At 51.8% G+C, this 22,861-nt stretch overlaps 2 protein-coding genes across 5 annotated transcripts in view; one reads left to right on the plus strand and one right to left on the minus strand.

Moving 5' to 3' along the window:
- Positions 1–2,892, plus strand: part of CKM (creatine kinase, M-type) — a 34,478-nt gene extending 31,586 nt beyond the window's left edge. The window contains exons 3-5 of the mRNA XM_032262845.1: positions 590–861; positions 1,632–1,821; positions 2,357–2,892. Of these exons, the coding sequence (XP_032118736.1) occupies positions 590–861; positions 1,632–1,821; positions 2,357–2,535 (641 nt within the window). The 3' untranslated portion in view covers positions 2,536–2,892. The remainder of the gene's footprint in view (positions 1–589; positions 862–1,631; positions 1,822–2,356) is intronic.
- A 1,782-nt stretch (positions 2,893–4,674) lies between these two features.
- The window catches only part of MARK4 (microtubule affinity regulating kinase 4), a 47,584-nt gene continuing 29,397 nt past the window's right edge, over positions 4,675–22,861 (minus strand). For 3 of the 4 annotated variants that reach the window (XM_032262659.1, XM_032262661.1, XM_032262662.1), the window contains 5 exons: positions 19,776–19,993; positions 15,168–15,271; positions 11,773–12,051; positions 9,886–9,930; positions 4,675–7,592 (listed from right to left, as the gene is read on the minus strand). In XM_032262659.1, coding sequence (XP_032118550.1) covers positions 7,256–7,592; positions 9,886–9,930; positions 11,773–12,051; positions 15,168–15,271; positions 19,776–19,993 — 983 coding nt within the window. In that variant the 3' untranslated portion in view covers positions 4,675–7,255. Of the gene's footprint in view, positions 7,593–9,885; positions 9,931–11,533; positions 11,614–11,772; positions 12,052–15,167; positions 15,272–19,775; positions 19,994–22,861 lie in introns of all 4 variants that reach the window. The other variant, XM_032262660.1, reaches the window with a different exon arrangement.

A 22,861-nucleotide genomic window follows, 5' to 3' on the forward strand; every position in this document is an offset into this window, starting at 1 on the left:
GTGGGATTACAGGTGTGAGCCACAGTGCCCACTCTCAGATTTTTTTTTGAGACAGAGTCTTGCTCTGTTGCCTAGGCTGGAGCACAGTGGTGAGATCATACCTCAGAGCAGCCTGGACCTTCCAAGGCCAAGTGATCCTCCACCTTAGCCTCCCAAGTGGCTTGGACTACAGGCGCGTGTGCCACCACGTCCACTAATTTTTTAATTTTGTAGATATGGGGGTCTTGCCATGTCACCCAGGCTGGCCTTGAACTCCTGGGCTCAGGTGATCCTCCGGCCTCGGCCTCCCAAAGTGCTGGGATTACAGGCATGAGCCACCGCACCCAACCATTTCCTGATCTTAATATTTTATGTTCTAAGATCCCGCTTCCGAGATGCTAGGATTGGGAGCTAACACAGTGCGATGGGAAATCCTACATCAGGATTTCCAAGATGTTATCAATTCTGATTCCAAGCTTCTGTTTGTCAAACTTCCTGAGATCCCAAGGATCTATAACAATGCTGTTCAAAGATTTAAGCCCCTAAAAGCCCCTGATCACAGGATTCAAGGTTTTGCAGGTCCTGTGACGTTAGAGTCTACAGGTTTAAGCTTCTACGTTTGGAGGAGGCAGATGCCACCCACCTCCCAACCCTCAGGCCCGCGTCCCCCGGACGGTGGGCCGAAGTCTGGGGGAGGGGTGGGAATGGGTTCCCGCGGAGCTGACACCTTGGCCTCTTGCTGCGGCACCTCACTCTAGGCACAATGACAACAAGAGCTTCCTGGTGTGGGTGAACGAGGAGGATCACCTCCGAGTCATCTCCATGGAGAAGGGGGGCAATATGAAGGAGGTTTTCCGCCGCTTCTGCGTGGGGCTGCAGAAGGTGGGTGTCCACTCTTTGCTGCAGACTTCTGACTCCACCTGGAACGCCCCACTCCGAGGCCCCGCCCCTTGCCTATACGAAGCCCTGCCCCACCCACTTTCCAGGGCCCTGCCCCTCCCCGGACCTGGCTCCACCCCCATATCAAGCCCCGCCCCTCAAAACAAGCCCCACCTACTTTCCGGGCCCCGCCCCTGGACCCAGCACCTCCCTACGCCCAAGCCCCGCCCTAAAGGACCCGCCTTCGGACCAGGAGCGGAAGCTCACGCCTGTAATCCCAGCACTTTGGTAGACCGAGGAGGGGAGATCACTTGATGTCAGGAGTTCAAGATCAACCTGGCCAACATGGTAAAACCCTGTCTCTACTAAAAATACAGAAAAAAAAAAAAAGCCAGGCGTGGTGACGAGGCGCCTGCAGTCCCAGCTACTCGGGAGGCTGAAGCAGGAGAATCACCTGAACCTGGGAAGCGGAGGTTGCAGTGAGACGAGATCACGCCATTGCACTCCACCCTGGGTGACACAGCGAGACTGTCAAAAAAAAAAAAAAAAAAAAGAAAGAAACCCGCCTTTAAATCGTTCTTAGTCCCTGCCTCCTCAAAATCTTGCCTTAGTCACTATTGTCTAGCCAGTATCCTCGGAATTTCCTACGTCCTGGTTCCCTCCGAATCCCATCTCCATCCACGTTCCCACGCGTGTCCGGACCCTGTCCATGTGGCGGGTGCATTTGGAGGTGCGTGCTGGCGCTGATCCCTGGTCCTCTCCCCCAACCTCAGATCGAGGAGATCTTTAAGAAAGCCGGCCACCCCTTCATGTGGAACCAGCACCTGGGCTACGTGCTCACCTGCCCATCCAACCTGGGCACCGGGCTGCGTGGAGGCGTGCATGTGAAGCTGGCGCACCTGAGCAAGCATCCCAAGTTCGAGGAGATCCTCACCCGCCTGCGCCTGCAGAAGAGGGGCACAGGTGCGGTTCCCACATTCCCGCACCACGACGGGTGGGGCGGGCCCTTTGCGGGAGTGGAAAGGGAGGCTGGATAGCCCCATGAGTTCTGGGTACCCGGCAAGGGCTGACCGTCTGTGAGCCTGCATTTCTTCCTCGTAAAATGGGCATCAACACGCCCATGTCCTAGGAGTCAATGAGGGATTTTCATGATTATATAATATGCATTGCATATGCCTTGCACCTCTCGAGGCCTCAGTTTCCCCATTTATAACGCGAGGAGGGGTCAGGATTCGATCCCAGGCCGCCTGGCTCTGGAACCCACTCTCTTACCCACTACACTATATTTTCATGTTGGATAATTGAGTGGTGTGTTACCTTATCTAAATACAGAGACTCGTAAGCCCACGACTAGACAGGCATTACCTGTGTGCAGGTAACCTGTTACACAGTAGCCACTCAACACATGCAGCTGTTGCATTTGGCACGGGGACCACCACATCCCAGTCCCTCTGCAACCTTTGCTGTCTCCTCATGCCCCTGTCCCTTGCTCCCACAGGTGGCGTGGACACAGCTGCCGTGGGCTCAGTATTCGACGTGTCCAACGCTGATCGGCTGGGCTCGTCCGAAGTAGAACAGGTGCAGCTGGTGGTGGATGGTGTGAAGCTCATGGTGGAGATGGAGAAGAAGCTGGAGAAAGGCCAGTCCATCGACGACATGATCCCCGCCCAGAAGTAGGCGCCCTGCCCACCCGCCACCGACTGCTGGAACCCAGCCAATGGGAGGGCCTGGCCCACCGGAGGCCCGCCCCCTCACTCCTTGCCCCGCCCCCTTTCCTGGAATCCCACCCTGTGATGGTTCTGCCTTCTAGGGGCTCTCTCCACCCTTCTCAGACTTCCAGTTTCAACCAGAGTTCCAACCAATGGCCTCCATCCTCTGGGTTCTGGCCAATGAAAAATCTCCCTGGCAGGGTCGTCTTCTTTTCCTAGAGCTCCGCCCCCAAAAGGAGCTCTAATTAATGGAGCGCTCCCAGCACATCCGGAGCTCGTACTTTGTCTCCACGCAAAGCAATAAATAAAAGCAATGGTGGCCTTAGCTTTGTGCGATAGTTATTGAGGGAGGTGGTGTAACTGGCCATTGTGTGGCCTCGGAGTGGTTTGTCCTGTCTAGGCATGTACTAAACGTGTCTTATCCCAGGTCTAAAATGAGGCAAAGTTAGGGCACAGAATCTAGTCCAAAAATTAGAAGGCTTGGCCAGGCGTGGTGGCTCACGCCTGTAATCCTAGCACTTTGGGAGGCCGAGGCGGGCGGATCACCTTAGGTCGGGAGTTCAAGACCAACTTGACCAACTTGGAGAAACCCTGTCTCTACTAAAAATACAAAAATTAGCCAGGCATGGTGGCAGGCGCCTGTAATCCAAGCTATTTGGGAGGCTGAGGCAGGAGAATCGCTTGAACCCGGGAGGCGGAGGTTGCGGTGAGCTGAGATCATGCCATTGCGCTCGAGCCAGGGCAATAAGAGCAAAACTCTGTTTCAAAAAAAAAAAAAAAAAAGAAGAAGAAGAAGAAGAAGAAAAGAAAAGAAAAGAAAAAAAAAAAGAGAGATCAGAAGGCTCTATGGATCTGAGACCCCGAGAGGCACTGAGCCCAGTGTCACTCTCCCAAATCATGGGCCCTTTCCAACTGTAGCTTTGAATTAGCCATGCTCAGATCTCAATCCCAAGGTCCACGCTGGGGAGGAATGCAGCCCAATGGAATGTCTGAGGCTTAAATTTAGTCAGGGGGTCTCCAGCTTGAGACCTCCCATGCAGCTCATCACATATACCTCTATCCTGGTTCTCACTGGTCTCCTTCTATCCAGTCTGACTTCATCCCTCTGTAGCTGCTGCCAGTCTTTTGAACACCCCTTATTAATTAATTAATTTAGAGATGGAGTCTCGCTCTGTCACCCAGGCTGGAGTGCAGTGGCGCAGTCTTGGGTCACTGCAACCTCTGCTCCCGGGTTCAAGCGATTCTTCCACCTCAGCCTCCCGAGTAACTGGGACTACAGGCGTGTGCCACCACACCCAGCTAATTTTTGTATTTTTAATAGAGACGGGGTTTCACCATATTGGCCAGGGTGGTCTTAAACTCCTGACAGCGTGATACACCCGCCTCAGCCTCCCAAAGTGTTGGGATTACAGACGTGAGCCACTGTGCCAAGCCGAACATCACTTACTTTGCTCAAGAACCTGCCATGGCTCCCCATTTCTCCTAGAACGCCTTTCTGTTATTTGCAACTCAAAGCCACACTGAAATGCAGACCATTTGCATCTTTGCAGTTCTTTCCCCATGATTCCTCTGACTCACATCTTACACCCTCCAATTCTCACCTCAGTGTCTTTGACCGAGCTGCTTCCCCCTCCAATCTGGAACTTGATTCTGATCATCCCCATGAAGTAGGGACTTTTGGGGAGCCCAGTCCCAGGAAGGGACAGGAAGGAGGCGTGATAGAGCGATTGCGAGAGGGAGAAGAGTTAACAGAAGTTAAGCAGTATCTGATCACGCATTGGGTGTTGGGCACATCAATCACCCCCACCCAGCGAAACAGGTTAAGATCTCCGTTGACAAGGACAAAGGTTTTGGGGGTGGGGGTGGGGTAGGAAAAGTGAGGCAGGAGTAAATGGAAGGCCTGACAGAGCCTTCAGGAATCTAGAAGAGGTGCTTTTCAAACCCCAAGTCACAGAAGTTAAGGGCCCTTACAGTTGAATATATCTGCCCTCTGTTTTACAGCGGGGAAACTGAGGCCTAGGGATGTCCCCAGGAGTTCCCAGGGAGATTACTAAAAGGAAGGTTAGAAGAGACCCCAAAGATCAAGGCATGCAGAACCTGTGAGATGCTGGAATGTTCTTTACTGTGCTGTCCCCAGTTGAAGATCCCAGCTCCACATCCGCGAGTTACACAGACCACTGACACCCCAGTGGGGACCATCTGAGCCAGCCGGAGCCGCAGTCCAGACACCCGTCAGTTACCACGTCCTGCCCACTTGGCCTCCTGTAACTCTCAACTCTATTCTTGCTTCCCCCATCTGTCCAGCCCCAACCTCTTTCCTGCTCTTCTGACCTCACGTTTCCTTCCTTCCACCCTGCAAGCAGCACAAACCACCCTAAATCTCTCCCCTGGCCATGGCCTTGTCATGGCTCCCCCAGTGCCCGTGGAAGAAAGCCCAGGCCCCTGTCCATAACCTTCAAGGCCCTGCTGACGCCCCAGCCCCATCTCTCACAGCGACTCTACACTTAGCATTGCTGTCACATGCCATTTGCCGAAGGACTTGTCCTTTCTCTTGCTCCCCCGGCCCTTATATGTGCCATTTGCTCTGCCTAGAATGCACTCCTACCCATGGCTAGCTGGCTCCTTTTACTCCAGGAAGCCCTCCCTGGCTGAGGCAGGCATCGCCTCTGGACTCCCCTATGCCAGCCCTGCCCAGTCAGTGCCTGAGGATACATCTGCCTCCTCTATTGGACCGTGAGCTCTATGACGGCAGTGTTGGGGCTGTCCTGATTGCCACTGTGTCCCCAGCACAAAAGATGCTGTCAGGGATTGACTAAGTCTCCTTCCTGAAGCTCCCTGAACTTCCATGGCTCCCCAGTGCCTCGGGAGAAAGTCCAGCTTATTCATTTTGGCCCCAAAGGTTCTGTGTGAATAAGTCCCACCCTTCCATACTGCACAGTTCTGAACCACTTAAATCTGTTCAGCTCCCAGGCCTTTTCGCCTGCTCAAGACACCTGACCTTCCTTTGAGAAACCCCCACAAAGTGCAGCTCTGAGTCTGGTCACTGTAGTCACAGTGATTGGTTCAGAGATAATCACATGGCCCAGTTGAGCCAATGAGAGTCTGCCTTGGGACTTTTGCTGGGAAACCGACAATGAAGATCTTTCTGCTGCAGTAAGCTGGAGGGATAGACACTTCTAACTGCTGAGGTCATCTGAGCCATCAGGAAAGAACTTACTTGATAAAAACTACTAGAATTCAATTTACACTGAAAAAAAAAAAAAAAAAGATACAATGCCCTGATGCCTGGATCAAACCATACCTGAAGTTGAGTTCCCTGGATTATTAAGTAACATAAGCCCACAAACACCTGTTTGCTTAAGCAGTATAGACGGATTATTAGTCCTAATACAACATTTCTCTTGCTAACTTTGCATCCATGCCCAACATAGCAGCCACACTGAAACCACCTACAGCTCTCTGAAGACATGCCACACACTCCCACTTCTGGGCTTTTGCCCAGGCCATACTCCATGCCTAGCCAACTCCTACTCAACCTTCAACACCCCAGTCCAGCATTAATTCCTCTAGAACAACTTCTGCAATGACTGTATCCCGCCCACTTTCCCTTCTGGGCTCCCAAGACAATGGTTTGTCTAGTGTATGTGTCAGAACCCATGTGTCCCACAGACAGGGCTTCATGCCTCCGTGTCCAGCACTGGGCCTGGCATGGAGTAGGCACAGGTCAATGATTGTTTATTGAATAAATTTACTACCGGAGTAAGAAGTGGCTTAAAAGTCCAGTGTAACATGGTGGCTGGGAGTGCTGAGTGGATGAATGGGGGGCCCGATATAGGAACTGGGGCCTCGGGGATGAGGCTGAGTTCTGTCCTGCCTTCTTCCACGACCATCCTTACCTTTCCACCCCCACCGCTCCCATTCTGCAGATGAGAAAACCGAGGCTCTAAAAGGAAAAACCACTGCCCGGAGTCCCATGCCTCTTCTGCAACTCACTTGCTGGTGAGGGCAGGGAAGGAAAACCCTAGGGTCAGCACTGGGGGGGACTCTCCTAAATTTATTGGGCAACAGGCTGCAGGTGAGGGGGCTGACAGGAGGAGGGTCAGGGCGTAATAACTTAAAAACCGTAGGTGACAGCGGCAGCTCCTCAAGAGACCTTTGCAGAGGGGAGGGGGTGGGTATTTACAAGGATTTGTACAAAGTGCCCCGCGCCAGCCTGGGGCAGGAAAGGTGGGGGGTTTGAGTGTGAGGGGAGGGGAGGGGAAGGAAACTGCCTCTCTGACCCCCACTCCCAGTCCCCCAAATTCTTGTCTTTAGGCTCAGCAGCTCTCCCTGTCCCTGCCCAAGGCCTAATTTTGAGCTGTTGGGGGGAATGAAAGGTTTCCTCAGTTGCCCTCCCTGCCCCTGCCCTGCCCCCAAAGTCTCCTCAGGTGCCCCCTTGGCAGGGCGAGGGGGGACAGGACTGGCTGGAGGCTCCAGGAAGGTGCCAGCTCCCCCCGCTGAGCCCCCCATCCTTCTTCTGTGCTGAGCGGCCCCAGAGAACAGCAGAGGGGACAATCTTTGCCCCCAAATCTAATTCAGGGAAACTGAGGTGATGACAAAGGGAGAATCCCCTCCCTGGCCCCTTCCTCTCTTGTAGAAGCATAGGGGACAAGGGAGAGGAAGAGGAAGGGGCCTGGGGCCGTGGTGGCTCAGAGCTCGAGGTCGTTGGAGATGCGGGTGACGAGGGTGCGGAAGGCCAGGGCGGTGCCCGCCACACGGCGGAAGAGAACTCCCCGCAAGCCTGGCCGGGGCAGCTGGCAGACCTCCACTTCGAAGTGGGACAGGGGCTCGGGCCCGCCCGCACCCCCGTGCAGGCAGGCCAGCAGGAACGGCTGTGGCTGGCGGCAGCGGCAGCGGGCGGCTGCTGTGGCCTGGCGCAGAGCTGCCATCAGGGCCTCGGGAGGGCGAGAGCTGGTCAGCTTCACACTCCAGGGGAATCGGAGCAGCCGGGGGGCGGTTTCCGTTTGATCCCAAGGTAGATGGCAACTAAAGCGAGAAGGTATCAAGCGTCAGAGAAGGGAGCGAAGAGGAACGCGGGTGGAGGGCTCAAGGAACAATTCTTCCCACTTCAGGACAGATTCCTAGCCATCCCCTCAAAAAAAAAAGCCTCCCCTCTTACTCCACTGATAGTTTCAGCTGGATACAGAGCTGTCCAGCTAGAGACCACACTTTCCAGCCTCCCGTGAGGCCGGGTGTGACCTTGTCTCTAAATTCTGGGACATGAGCAGAAGTGAGGTGTGGAATCCACTTCGGTCCTCAAGGGCCCTGCACGTGCCAAGCTCTCCTGTCCCATGTCCTCCAGGAGCTGGACTTGGCAGTGGCACAGACCAGCCTCAACTGTGAAGATGACATGAGGGCTCCAGGGGATGGGGATGGAAGAACCTGTGGACCTGAATGACCGCACAGAGGCTTGGCCACATGGTTTGAATGGGAAATTTTTTTTTTTTTTTTTTTTTTTTGAGATGAATTTTCGCTCTGAAGCCCAGCTGGAGTGCAGTGGCATCATCTCAGCTCACTGCAACCTCTGCCTCCTGGATTCAAGCAATTTTCCTGCCTCAGTCCCTACTAGTAGCTGGGATTCCAGGTGTGCGCCACCACACCCAGGTAATTTTTTGTATTTTTAGTAGAGACGGGGTTTTACCATGTTGGCCAGGATGGTCTTGATCTACTGACCTCGTGATCCACCAGCGGGTGCCTCCCAAAGTGCTGGGATCACAGGCATGAGCCACCGTGCCTGGCAGAAATTTCTTGTTTTGAGACAGGATCTCACCCTGTCACTAAGCTGGATCACAGCTCACTGCAGCGTTGAACTCCTGGTCTTGAGCGACCCTCCTGCCTCAGTATCCTTAGTAGCTGGGACGACAGGCACACGCCACCATGCCCAGGTAGTTGTTTTTAGTTTGTTTTTTTTCTTGTCTCCCAGGCTGTAGTGCAATGGCACAATCTCGGCTCACTGCAACCTCTGCCTCCAGGTTCAAGCAATTCTCTTGCCTCAGCCTCCTAAGTAGCTGGGACTATAGGCACCACGCCCAGCTAATTTTTGTATTTTTAGTAGAGACGGGGCTTCACCATGTTGGCCAGGCTGGTCTTGAACTCCTGACCTCAAGTGATCTGCTTGCCTTGGCCCTCCTAAAGTGCTGAGATTACAGGCGTGAGCCACATGGCTAGGCCACTCAAAAATTTTTTTTGAGACAAGGTGTTGCTGTGTACCCCCAGGCAGGAGTGCAGTGGTTCAATCACGGCTCACTGCAGCCTCCACCTCCTGAGTTCAAGTGATCCTCCTGCCTTGGCCTCCTGAGTTGCTGGAATTACAGGCATGAGCCACTGTGCCTGGCCTCTCTGGGCTTTTTGATTGTCACATGTCTTAGGACGGGAGCACTGCTGGCATTGATTAGGTTGAGGATGGGGCAGGTCAAGGATGAGAAACGTTCTCCAATGTGCCAGAGGGCCCTGCACAGCAAAGAAATGTCTCGCCTGAAGTAGGAGCAACCTGGGGCTGGTCTCCCTGGTCCAGTGAGGCCGCCCCTCAGATTGGGTGAGCACATGACTCAGTACTGCCAATAAGAGCATTCTACCCCCTGGCCACTGTGCTTGGGTCAAGGGCGAACACATGACCAAGTCTGACCAATCAGAGTACTTCTCCTCTCTGGCTGCAGGCATTGGTTTAGAAATGAGCATGTGACCTAGTCCCAGCCAATGAGTCAGCCCTGGCAGTTTGTTGCAGCTGCTGGGAAGGCTGGGGTTTCCACCTGGGTCTCTAAACCGGGAACTCAAGACTAAGCCAGGGCTTGGCAAACTCTAGTGCTGTGTGTTTTTGTAAGTAAAGTTTTATTGGAACACAGTCATACTCATTTGAGTTGAATATGGCTGCTTCTGCACTACAATGGGACAACTGAACAGGAGTGACAGAGGGTGCCTGGCCCTCAAAGCCTAAAATCTTCATGGTCTGAGTCTGCACAGATAATGTTTGACTCCTGCTGGCCCAGAGCTGCCGGCAGCCATTCTGCCGGATTGGATGAGAGGAAAAGGAGGTGGGGTCATTGACCGGAAGAGCTGAGTTGTAGATGGGATGAGGCTGAAGTTTAAGATGGTCAAGGGAAGGTGGTGCGGGTGAGAGGAGTTGGCAGAGAAGGCAGGGGCCAAAGAGAATTCCGGGAAGCTGGTCTTGTAGGATGAGACTGGGGCCCCATTTAATGCCCTGGGGTAAGTGTTGGGAGGTGCTGAGGCAGGAGAAGGGAAGGGCTGCTGTGGCAGTCAGGGGGTAGGCTCAAGCACTCACCTTGTGACCTCAGGTCCCCCGATTCTCTCAGGTTCGTCTGCGACCCTGGGGGAGGGGAGGGAGACAGAGTGTCTAATCTGGACACAGGAAACCCACCTCCCCCAACCCACTGCCTCTGGGGCTCTGAGCAGCCCCTGCCTCAGCCCCAGTCCCTCCGGGCTGGGGAGGGCTTGGAGTCAGGATTTCATCTCCCTGTCCATCCCCAGAAGGGAGCTCATTCTGCAAGGGCGAGTACAGGTCACAGGAAAGATACTGAAGAACGTGGAAGGTGAAAGAGAGGTGTGGGCAGAGACACACCCTCACATAGAGAAGCGGTCACAGAGAGACGCACACACGCGCACGCACACACACACTCACAGACACATTCATGCTTTGCTCAACACCTCCTTCGTGAGACCTGCTCTTTTTTTTCCTTTTCTTGTCTCCCTTGTTCCAGTGAGGCCACTCTGTCATGCAGGAGTGGTGTGATCTCAGCTCACTGCAGCTTCAACCTCCTGGGCTCAAGCAATCCTCCTGCCTTGGCCCCTGAAGTAGCTGGGACTACAGGCGCATGCCACCACATCCGGCGGATGTTTTGTTTTTTTTTTTTTGTATTTTTTGTAGAGATGGGGCTTTGCCATATTGCCCAGGCTGGTCTCAAACTCCTGGAATCAAGCGATCTGCCCACCTGGGCTTCCCAAAGTGCTGGGATTACTGGCAGAGCCACCTCACCCAGAGGCCTGCCCATTTGATGCTGCACCCTTCCCCTCCCCACAACCCTCATCCCCCACCCTGTTCTATGTTTTTGTTTGTTTGTTTTAGACACAGGGTCTCCCTCTGTTGCCAAGGCTGGAGAGGTGTGATCATAGCTCACAGCAGCCTCGACTTCCTGGGTTCAAGTGATCCTCCTGCCTCAGCCTCCCCAGTCCACAGGACTACACGTGCAGGCACCATGCCCGGCCAATTTATTTACTTTTTTGTAGAGATAGGGTCTTGCTATGTTGTCCAGGCTAGTCTTGAACTCATAGGTTTAAGCGATCCATTTGCCTCAGGCTCCCAAAGGGCTGTGATTACAGGCATGAGCCACCAAATGTGGCTCCTACCCTATTTTTCTTCTCAGTACTTCTAGCTGTCTATATAATAAGTATATTTTACTTATTTCTTTATTTCTTATCTGGATCCCTCAGTAGAATGCTGGCTCTGCCAGGGCAGGAGTTTCGTACATTTTGTTCACCCTCTACCACAGGACTAGGGCAGTGCCAGGCACGCAGTAGGGGCCCAATGAATAACAGCAATTCATAAAAATAGCCAATTATTTATACACAGGTAAAGCACTTTCCAAAGCAATGTTCTAAGCTCAGTCCATACATCACCTCATTGAGTCCGGAGGCAGATACTGTTATTACTACATCCATTTTACAGAAGAGGAAAGCGAGGCCCAGAGACCTTGAGTGACTGGCTTAAGGACACTTGGCAGAGCTGCCATTTGAACCCCTGAGTCTGGCTCCAGAAGCTGTGCTTCCATGAGTAAATGAACAACCAGACCCCACATACAGACCCTGTACCCTGCTCACATCCACAGAGCCCCCTCCCTGATGCCCGCGCACACAGGTCAGACATGCAGACAGGAAGGCAGAGCCAGCGAGAACAGGGCATGGACGGGACTTACTGATCTTGGATCCCTGGGGCAGAGAGGCGCCCGAAACACAGCGGTTAGAGTTCTGCCGTTTAGAGGGATCGAGGGTAACCCTGCAGCGTGAGGGGGGAGGCGAGGGGCGACAGGGTAGGAGGAGAGGAGGAGGAGGAGGAGAAAATGTTGGGGCACAGGAGACAGACCAGAGTAGAAGACAGGTTAGGTCCCATCAGCCCCTGGCCCTGCCCCGCCCCTGCCATCCCCGAGGAGCTCACCTTCGGGTCAGTTTGGAGGTCAGCTTGGTGAAGAGGTTGGTGGTGGGGCGGGGCCGCCCGGCGGGCAGGGGTGCAGCCTCGTGGGCCAGCGTGGGAGAGGCAGGGGGTCCATTCTGCACACCCCCACCACTCCCACCCCCTGCCCGCCGGTCCCGGACCTGGCCACCATGGAAGGTGCTGCGGATGGTGGAGCCACGTGCCAGGCGGCTCCGCTCCCCTGATGGGGGTGCCAGGCTGTGACTGGAGGGGGAGGCAGGGGGCACCCGTGGGGTGCCTGAGCTGTGGGTAGAGAGACAAGTCAGGGTGGGGGCCTGAGGCAGGCCAGGGCCCTAGTCACTCTGATTCTTCACATTCCTGTCCTGAGACCAGGGACTGTAACCAGCAAAGAACTCAGAGACAGGGCTGCCAAGTACAGTTGTGCAGGCTGTGTACTAAACAATCCTAAAATTATTTTACGGCTCTCTCCTCTCCTATTACCCCTCCTTCAAACTGTCACTTCTTCAAATTCTACCCCCTCCAAACCATCCCCATTACAACTCTCCTCTCTCCAAATGCAGCAACTGAATAGATTCACAGACATTTTTGGGTGACTTCCTTGCTATTTGTCATTGAAACTTCAGAAACCGAAACACTTAGCTATCTGAACTCCCATTATCTAAAATCGGGAAAGGGGTAGCTGTAAAGGCCACAGACACCTGTATTCACTATGATAATTTGGACAGTGGGAGTCCCACTGTCCCAGGACCCTCCTCCAGCCCCTCGGACTCTCCCAGTTAACAACAGGGACCAGACCTCCCTTTTTCGAATTATTTTGGTTCGGCCTCCCGAGTAGCTGGGACTATAGGCATGCACTACCATGCCAGGCTAATTTTTGTATTTTTAGTAGAGATGGGGTTTCACCATGTTGGCCAGGCTGGTCTCGAACTCCTGACCTCAGGTGATCCACCCACCTTGGTCTCCCAAACTTGGGATTCCAGGTGTGAGCCACTGCGCTCAGGCCAGACCTCCAATTTCTATCCTCCCAGGGACTCCAGGCCAGCCTGGATCTCAGAGAAGAATCCTGACTGTGGTAGAGGCCGCTACTTTTTTGGTTTTGTTTTTTTTTTGAGACAGAGTCTCACTTTGTCTCCCAGGCTGGAATGCAATGGCTGGATCTCGGCTCACTGCAACCTCTGCCTCCTGAGTTCAAGCGACTCTCCTGCCTCAGCCTCCCGAGTAGCTGGGACTACAGGCATGTGCCACCATGCCTGGCTAATCTTTTTTTTTTTTTCAGTAGAGATGGGGTTTCACTGTGTTAGCCAGGATGGTCTAGACCTCCTGACCTTGTGATCTGCCCGCCTCGGCCTCCCAAAGTGCTGGGATTACAGGCGTGAGCCACTGCGCCCGGCGAGGCCGCTACTTAATCCCTAGAATCCATCCTCCCTGTTTTGCTCTTGGTACCAAACCCCTAGAGCACTGCACATGGCCACCCAGCCAGAGACTACATTTCCCAGACTCCCTTGCAGCTGGGGATGGTCATGTGACCATGTTCTGGCCAATAGGACATAAGCAGAAGTGCTCTGTGCCACCTATGGGTCACGCCTCCACTGCGCCTAGCTAATTTTTGCATTTTTAATAGATATGGGGTTTCTCCATGTTGGTCTGGCTGGCCTCAAACTCCTGACCTTGTGATCCACCTGCCTTGGCCTCCCAAAGTGCTAGGATTGCAGGTGGGCCACACCTTTAAAAAGAATTGCTGCTTGTCCTCTATTCTTTCCCCACTTCTTGCTGATGGGGAAATGATGGCAGCTGGTGCAATGGTCTCAGTCCCAGAGCTGGAGTCCCATGTTGAGGCTGGAAGAACTTACCTGAGTCCTGGGAGGGCCATCCAGACTAAACCTCCTGCTTATTTACTCTACCCTGGGATCTCTTTTATTATAGCAGCTGAGTCTGTAAGTTTTGCTTTTGTGTTTTAAAAACTTTTTAATTTTTTTTTGTCTGAGTCTGTAATTTAACTGTTCCACTGTCTCTTGAGCAGAACTGGAAGGCCATGTATTATGGTGATTAAAAATAGATTCTGGAGTCAGTCTGGAATCTGCTTCTTGACTTACCAGCTGTGTGGCCTTGGACAAGTTACTTAACCTCTCTGTGCCTCGTGTCCTCAGCTGTAAAAAATGGAGATACTAGGATCTACCTCACAGAGTTGTTAGGGGCATTGAGCCAGGCAATATACATAGAAGCCTGGCAGGTGGCTACTGCTTCATGAATGTTCACTATTATTTTTATTTGATAACTACCCAAAAAAATGCACTCTCAGTCACCGAGTGAAGGCCTCCTAAGCACACATAAGACCCAGTGCCAGGTTCAGGACACACCTGATCTCTACTGGATTCCTATAATGGGGCCTGGAAGTGAACTTTTTTTTTTTTTTGAGTTGGAGTCTCACTGTGTCGCTGAGGCTGGAGTGTGGTGGTGCAATCTCAGCCCACTGCAACCTCTGCCTCCCAGGTTCAAGCAAGTCTCCTGCCTCACTCAGCCTTCCAAGTAGTTGGGATTACAGGTACACAACACCACTTGGCTAATTTTTGTATTTTTAGTAGAAACGGGGTTTCACCATGTTGGCCAGGCTGGTCTCTAACTCCTGACCTCAGGTGATCTGCCTTGGCCTCCCAAAGTGCTGGGATTACAGGCGTGAGCCACCATGCCCGGCCAGCATCAAGCCCATTTTATGGAAGCGAAAACAGAGGCTCAGAGATTTGCCCCAAGTCATTCTGTTAGCAGTGTGAACACAGAGGTAAGATTCGAACTCAGAAGTGAGTATTCACAGAATCGTGACTGTTAACTACACCATTCCCCTGCCCACACCCAATGGGAACAAGGGCAGCCCCTAATCAGTGCATCCCAGAGTATGCCCCAGTGTCGGCCATCACCCTGCCCTACAGTCCTGGGGGGCGGCAGTGTCCTTGTCCTGGAGCCAGCCTGACTCTGGCTGGCCTTGACCTGTGATGTGAACTAATCCCTTCCCTGCCTCTGCTCCAACCTGTCTGGTTTCCTTCCCTTGCCAGCTGGAAGAGACCTCACAGACGCAGGCCAACAAGCTGTAAAACCAGCCAACCAGATGCTGCTGAAGCTGTGACATTCTGGGGCTTCTCTTGAGTTCTAAAAATGGATCATTCAGGTTCCCAAGGCTCGCAGGCAGAGAACAGCGCCGACTGCTTTCCTGATGCTGACAACTAATTAAGTGGGGAGGACTTTCAGGGGGTACTTGGGCCGATTCTGCCAAAGGCAGGGCAGATACACGCACTCTCTGGTCCCCACAGCACCAGCCTCCAAAACTTACCATCTCAGATCAAGGGAGGTCCTGCTCACCTACCCCCTACTTCCCACCCCCTACCCCGGTGCTGCCCCCTCCGTACCTGTTTTCTTTCCCATTTGGCAACAGTGACGGGCGCTCAGCCCCCGGGCGTTCTGTGCAAACATAGGTGTTTCTGCGGGTCATCATGCTGGGAGGGAGGTTGTTCTGCAGGAGACACAGCCGGGAAGGGAGTGAGGGGGTGAAGACACGCCCCTGAGTTCCTTCCTCCTCCCCTCTCTGCCCACCCCAGTGATGAATGAGTCAAGGGCCCGTGTGGGAACCGAGGGTGAGTAGGAGATAGTTGAAAGGTCCCAAAGATGTGAAAGGTTCATGAGTGATCTCAGCCACCTAGGCTGAGCCAAGGGAGACCCCTGGAGCTCAGAGAAGAGGGGGACACTGAGGGAAAATGAGGCAGGGAAGGTTTCCAGAGGGCATCCTCGTCCACCGCTCTTCTCCCAGCAATGCCTGCCTTGTTGAGGTCCAGCCCAGCCATACTAAACGTTTGCTAGTGTGCTTATTCATGCCACATTCTGTCACTGTGCCTAGCCTTTGCATTGGCTGTCTCACCTGTTAGAACATTCCTCCTACCTTTTCCCCTGACTCACTCCTACATATCTTTCAGGTGTCAGTTCATAATCTACCACCACCCCCGGCCCCAGGCTGAGTCACGTGCCTCCTTTGGGCTCCCACAGCCCCCTGGGCTCCCCACTACAGCTTCAATCACTGCATTGTCAATGTCTGTTCTCATATATGTCCCCGTCCCATACTGGGCTGTGAGCTCTGGGAACACAGGGAATATCAGGATTATGCTGCCTCATAAACTTGTTAGGAAGAGATCCCTCTTTTTCTATTCTCTGGAAGTTTGTCTAAGGTTAGTATTATTTCTTCTTTAAGTGTCTGGAAGAATTCCACTGGTGGGAGCCATCTGAGCCAGAAATCTTTATGGAGAAAGTTTTCGGTTATGAACTCAATTTCTTTAATAAGAATATAAGACTGTTCAGGTTTTCTATTTCTTCTTGTGTCAGTTTTGATACACTGTGTATTTAATGTGTCCGTTTCATCTAAGCTGTTAAATTTATTGGCATAAAGTAGTTCCTAATATCATCTTACTATCTTTTAATGTTAGAACAAAGTTCCCCTTTTCATTTTGGAGACTGGTGATTCCTGTCTGCCATCTTTTTCCCTTAATTGATTTTACCAGGGGTCCATTTGATTTTATTAATCTTTTCATTCTTTTTTTTTTTTTGAGATGGAGTTTTTGCTCTTGTTGCCCGGGTTGCAGTGCAATGGCGCAATCTCGGCTCACTGCAGCCTCTGCCTCTCAGGTTCAAGTGATTCTCCTTCCTCAGCCTCCCGAATAGCTGCGATTACAGGCATGCACCACCACATCCAGCTTATTTTTTGTATTTTTAGTAGAAACGGGGTTTCACTATGTTGGCCAAGCTGGTCTCAAACTCCTGATCTCATGTGATCCACCCACCTTGGTCTCCCAAAGTGTTGGGATTACAGATGCAAGCCACTGCGCCCAGGCTGATTTTATTAATCTTTTCAAAGAACCAACTTTAGGTTTTGTTGATTTGCTTCTCCTTCACTGATTCCTTCTCTTTAATGCCTCTTCTCTTCTAAGTTTTTTTTTTTTTGAGATGGGGTCTTGTTCTGATGCCTAGGCTGGAATGCAGTGGTGTGATCATGGCTCTCTGCAGCCTCAACCTCCTGGCCACGAGTGGATCCTCCCACCTCAGCCTCCCAAGGAGCTAAAACCGCAGGCATGTGCCACAACACTTAGCTGATTTTTAATTTTTGGCAGAGACAGGGTCTATGTTGCCCAGGCTAGTCTTGAACTCCTGAGCTCAAGTGATCCTACTGCCTGAACCTCCTGAAGTGCTGGGATTACAGGCGTGAGCCACCACTTCCAGTCCTTTCTACTTTCTTTGAGATTAATTTGCTTTTCCTTTTCCAGCTTCTTAAGGTGTGGGTTTTGTTTAGCTGTAACAATAGCTCTCATTCACTAAGTGCTGACTGTGACAGTATGTGAAATACTTCATGTGTGAGAGCTTGCAAGATCCTCACAATGACCCAGGTTCTTTAATGAGCCCATTTCACAGAGTGAAATATTGAAGCTCAGAAAGATAAAGTTGCTTGCCCAAGGTCACACAGCTCATTAATGTAATTAAAACTCTACATGGCTTCAGAGTCCTGGCCACTTTATCAAACTGCCTCCACCCTTCTCTTTTTTAAGAGATAGGATCTCACCATGTTGCCCAGGCTGGTCTCAAACTCCTGGCCTCAAGTAATCCTCCCACCTCAGACTCCCAAGTAGCTGGGACTACATGTGTGTGCCACCATATCCAGCTGCCTCCACTCTCCGTTCCTATGCTGAGGATATTTTGGTACTATGCCGTTCTTGCGAACTCAGACAGGAAAGGCAATACTACATTTCCCAGCATCCTTTGCAGCTCAGGTTTTGCATATAAGTTGGGTTCTGCCAATCTTTGCATTCATGAAGATTTAGAAGATGGAAATGGGGCAGCAGCTGCTCTCCTGGCTACTTTGACTTCAGCTCATATAGGCAAGGCTATGAGATGAAGGTCTTTGCTTTAGCAGGGCTCCAGTGCTGGCTGTCCAACCCTTTGGGCATCAAGAAGCTCTTTGGGGCCAGGCACGGTGGCTTACGCCTGTAATCCCAGCACTTTGGGAGGCAAACGTGGGCAGATCATGAGGTCAAGAGATTGAGAACATCCTGGCCAACATGGTGAAACCCTGTCTCTACTAAAAATACGAAAATTAGCCAGGTGTGGTGGCAAGTGCCCATAGTCCCAGCTACTTGGGAGGCTGAGGCAGGAGAATTGCCTTAACCAGGAGGCAGAGGTTGTAGTGAGCCGAGATTACGCCACTGCGCTCTAGCCTGGCAACAGAACGAGACTCCGTCTTAAAAAAAAAAAAAAAAGTACATTCACAGGCAGCAGCTCTTTTGGTAGAGTATATGAGGTTTTTGAGTCTTGGATTACAGCCATGAATGTACTTTTTTTTTTTTTTTTGAGACGGAGTTTCACTCTTGTTACCCAGGCTGGAGTGCAATGGTGCGATCTCGGCTCACCACAACCTCCGCCTCCTGGGTTCAGGCAATTCTCCTGCCTCAGCCTCCTGAGTAGCTGGGATTACAGGCACGCGCCACCATGCCCAGCTAATGTTTTGTATTTTTAGTAGAGATGGGGTTTCACCATGTTGACCAGGATGGTCTTGATCTCTTGACCTCGTGATCGACACACCTCGGCCTCCCAAAGTGCTGGGATTACAGGCTTGAGCCACCGTGCCCGGCTACTTTTTTTTTTTTTTCTGAGACAGAGTCTTACCCTGTTACCCAGGCTGAAGTGCAATGGCACAATCTCAGCTCACTGCAACCTCCGCCTCCCAGGTTCAAGCGACGCTCCTGCCTTAGCCTCCCAAGTAGCTTACAGGCATGCACCACCACGTCCAGCTAATTTTTATATTTTTAGTACAGATAGGATTTTGCCATGTTGGCCAGGCCGGTCTTGAACTCCTGATCTCAAGGGATCCACCACCTCCACCTCCCAAAGTGTTGGGATTACAGATGTGAGCTACCGTGCCTGGCCTTGTTGACAATGTGCTCTTGAATTCACCAGCGCTGGGGCAGCCTCAGAAGGACCTCTCTTGGTGGGTCAGTTCTGCAGTGTGGTTACGACTGTGGTTCCTATAAATCCAGCCCACTGTCCACTCCTCCAGTCCTTCTTACAATTTTTTTTCTTTTTTTCAGACAAAGTTTCACTCTCGTTTCCCAGGCTGGGGTGCAATGGCGCAATCTCGGCTCGTTGCAACCTTCACCTCCTGGGTTCAAGCAATTCTCCTGCCTCAACCTCCCGAGTAGCTGGGATTACAGGCGTGCGCCACTGCACCCGGCTAATTTATATTTTTAGTAAAGATCGGGTTTCTCCATGTTGGCCAGGCTGGTCTCGAACTCCTGGCCTCAAGTGATCCTCCTGCCTCGGCCTCCTAAAGTGCCAGGATTATACGCATGAGCCACCGTGCCCCACCCTTCCCACACTTTTAAAAAAAGCACTTAATTTCCTGTATTAAATTCTTTCTGACAAGAGTACCTTCTGCACTTGACACAGAATACTATTTTTTTTTTTTAAAGACAGAGTCTCGCCCTGTTGCCCAGGCTGGAGTGCAATGGTGCGGTCTTGGCTCATTGCAAACTCCGTTTCCCAGGTTCCAAACGATTCTCCTGTGTCAGCCTTCTGGGTAGCTGGGATTATAGGCGCCCGCCACCAAGCCCAGCTAATTTTTGTATTTTTAGTAAAGATGGAGTTTCACCATGTTGGCCTGGCTCGTCTCAAACTCCTGACCTCAAGTGATCCGCCCGCCTCAGCCTCCCAAAGTGTGGGGATTACAGGCGTGAGCCACGAAGCCCAGACAGAACACTAATTTATGCACTAACATTCAGTATTAGTGTATAAACTGAGCTCAAACAGAGGCACTCCATAGATGTTTGCTGAATGAATGAACGGGTATAAGGAGTCGGTAGGAAGGGGTTCCGTCTGGGGAACCAGATGAAGGCGGGGCCTGAGGAATGTGGCCCTGGTGGTGTTGGCAGGCTGGCCACAGGTGGCGGCGCCCCCAGCCCTGCCCCCCAGCCCCGGTCACTCACGGGGGTGCTCGTGCTGTCCTTCCGCCGCTCTGGGATCTCTGCCTTGTTGGGGTTGTGGGCGCTGCTGACCATGGGGCTGGAGGGGGGCAGCCCTCGACTCCCGCTCCCCGCGGCACTGCAGCTCGCCTTCCGGCCTGGCAGCCGCTCCTCCTTCAGCTCCGCCTCCCCCGTGCTCGTCGGGCTGCGCTTGGGGTGCAGGGGTGCAGGGGATGGGCCACCTGGGGGAGGGGGCACCGGTTAGAGCTGACATCATCTCCCAGAACTGACTCTGAGGGATCGTTGGAACCTGAGAATCCCTCACGTGGGCTGCAATCTCTGTGTGGGCCATTCTGACATCTGTCAAAATTACCAACGTACCTATACTGACCCAGAAACTCCAAATCCATGACATCATGCACATACAAGCCATTCATTGCACCTTTTGTTTTTTTTTTTGAGATGCAGTCTGGCTCTGTCACCCAGACTGGAGTGCGGTGGCGCAATCTCCGCTCACTGCAATCACTGCAACCTCTGCCTCCCGGGCTCAAGCGATTCTCCTGCCTCAGCCTCCCAAGTAACTGGAATTACAGGCGTCTGCCACCGTGTCCGGCCTGTACCATTAGACCGGGAACAGCCTAAATGCCCCTTAGGAGTGGAATGACTCCGTAAGTATTTCCACAACGAAAAATTACACAGCTATACAAAAGAATAAGGAAGCAGTTCATGCACCAATACAGAATGACCTTCACGACAGACATAAAGTGGGAAAGGCAAGACAAGGGGTGGGTCAGCAATGTGTTCTCACTTGTCTACAAAAGCAAAGAAGTGTGTATCTATGTATTTCCACCTGTATCTACTTGCTTAGAGATTAATATCTCCAAAGGACTTTGTTTCAAATGGGGAGAATGTACTCACTGTTTTTATATATCTTTATTTTCCTTCTTTTTTTTTGAGACAGGATCTTACTCTGTTGCCCAGGCTGAAGTGCAGCAGCGTGATCTCGGCTCACTACAACCTCTGCGTCCTAGGCTCAAGCCATCCTCCCGCTTCAGCCTCCCAAGTAACTGAGACTACAGACACACACTACCATGCCCAGCTTTTTTTTTTCTTTCTTTTTTTTTTTTCTTTTTTTCTTTTTTGTAGAGACAGGATTTTGACATGTTGCCCAGGCTGGTCTCGAACTTCTGAACTCCAGTGATCCTCCCACCTTGGCCTCCCAAAGTGCTGGGATTATAGGAGTCAGCCACCTCACCTGGCCTAATTTTTGTATTTTTAGTAGAGATGGGGTTTCACCATGTTGGCCAGGCTGGTCTTGAACTGTTGACCTCAGGTGATCCACCCACCTGGGCCTCCCAAATTGCTGGGACTACAGGCGTGAGCCACGGCACCCAGCCAGTTGATTTTTCTTTTTATTTTGAGAAGTCTCACTTTTGTTGCCCAGGTTGGAGTGCAGTGGTGAGATCTTGGCTCACTGCAACCTCCACTTCCTGGGTTCAAGTGATTCTCCTGCCTCAGCCTCCTGAGTAGCTGGAATTACAGGCACACGCCACCACGCCTGGCTAATTTTTGTATTTTTAGTAGAGACGGGGTTTCGCCATGCTGCCCAGGCTGGTCTCACTCCCGCACTCAGGTGATGTGCCCACCTCAGCCTCCCAAAGTGCTGGGATTACAGGCAAGAGCCACCGAGCCCAGCCTGGAAGTTGACTGCTAAAGGTTGTGGATTTTCTTTTCGGGGTAATGAAAATGTTCTGAAATTGGTCATCATGATAAATGTACAACTCTATAAATATATTAAAGCCACTGAATTGTGCACTTTTTAATTTATTTTTTGAGATGAGGCCTCACTCTGTCACCCAGGCTGGAGTGCAGTGGTGCAATCACGGCTCACCACAGCCTCAATCCCCTGGGTTCAAGTGATCTTCCCACCTCACCCTCCCAAGTAGCTGGGACCACAGTCATTCGCTACCACACCTAGCTAATTTTTAATTTTTTTTGTAGAGATGGGATCTTGCTTTGTTGCCTAGTCTGGTCTAGAACTCCTGGGTTCAAGTGATCCTCCTGCCTCAGCCTCCCAAAATGTTGGGATTACAGGCATGAGCCACTGTGCCTGGCCTACAATTTAACTTTTATAAAGCTTTAAAAAAATATCAGAGAGGTTTAAAATTTGATGAGTGTATGGGTTAAGAGACCTCTCGGAAATTCCCAAGCCTAATGGGTGCTGATGGTAGTGTGTATTCATTTTCTTTTTTAAATTTTTTTTAAACAGGGTCTCTCTGTTACCCAAGCTGGAGTGCAATGGTGCGATCTCAGCTCACTGCAACCTTTGCCTCTCAGGTTCAAGCAATTCTCCTGCCTCAGTATCCCGAGTAGCTGGGATTACAGGCATGCGCCACCACGCCAGGCTAATTTTTGCATTTTTAGTAGAGACGGGGTTTCACCATGTTAGCCAGGCTGATTTCAAACTCCCAGTTGCAGGTGATCCACCTGCCTCAGCCTCCCAAAATGCTAGGATTATAGTCGGGAGCCACGGCACCTGGCCCAGATTTAAACTCAGACTCTGTATTCATTTTCTGCATCAGATGAGATGTCTGTCAATTGCACAATGTGGGGTATCATCAGTTGTCTGCCCAGCCCCCTTCCACTAGGAAAAGCCTCCCTCACTTCAGTGTGGAGGTGAAGCCAGAGGGCAGGCTCTCAGCAGCCACTTTGCACAATGTGTCCTCCTGTGCCCCAATTACAGTGGATTAATTCAAACTGGACTCTGATATCAGAACCCCATCTTGGACCAAAGAGATTCCAGCTACCATTTGGATTGGTCTCTAAGGTAAGAAATCAGGAGCTGGGTGCAGTAGCTCACGACTGTAATCAAGCACTTGTGGGAGGCTTAGTGGGCAGATCATGAGGTCAGGAGTTCAAGAACAACCTGGCCAACATGGTGAAACCCCATCTCTGCTAAAAATATAAAAATTAGCCAGGCGTGGTGGTGGGTGCCTGTAATCCTAGCTACTCAGGAGGCTGAGGTTGCAGCGAGCCAAGATCGCCCCACTGCACTCCAGCCTGGATGACAGAGTGAGACTCTGGCTCAAAAAAAAAAAAAAAAAAAAAAA

This window comes from Sapajus apella, unplaced genomic scaffold (genome assembly GCF_009761245.1).
Source record: "Sapajus apella isolate SASKATOON/1434 unplaced genomic scaffold, GSC_monkey_1.0 scaffold130, whole genome shotgun sequence".
In the NCBI taxonomy this organism is placed as follows: Eukaryota; Metazoa; Chordata; class Mammalia; order Primates; family Cebidae; genus Sapajus; species Sapajus apella.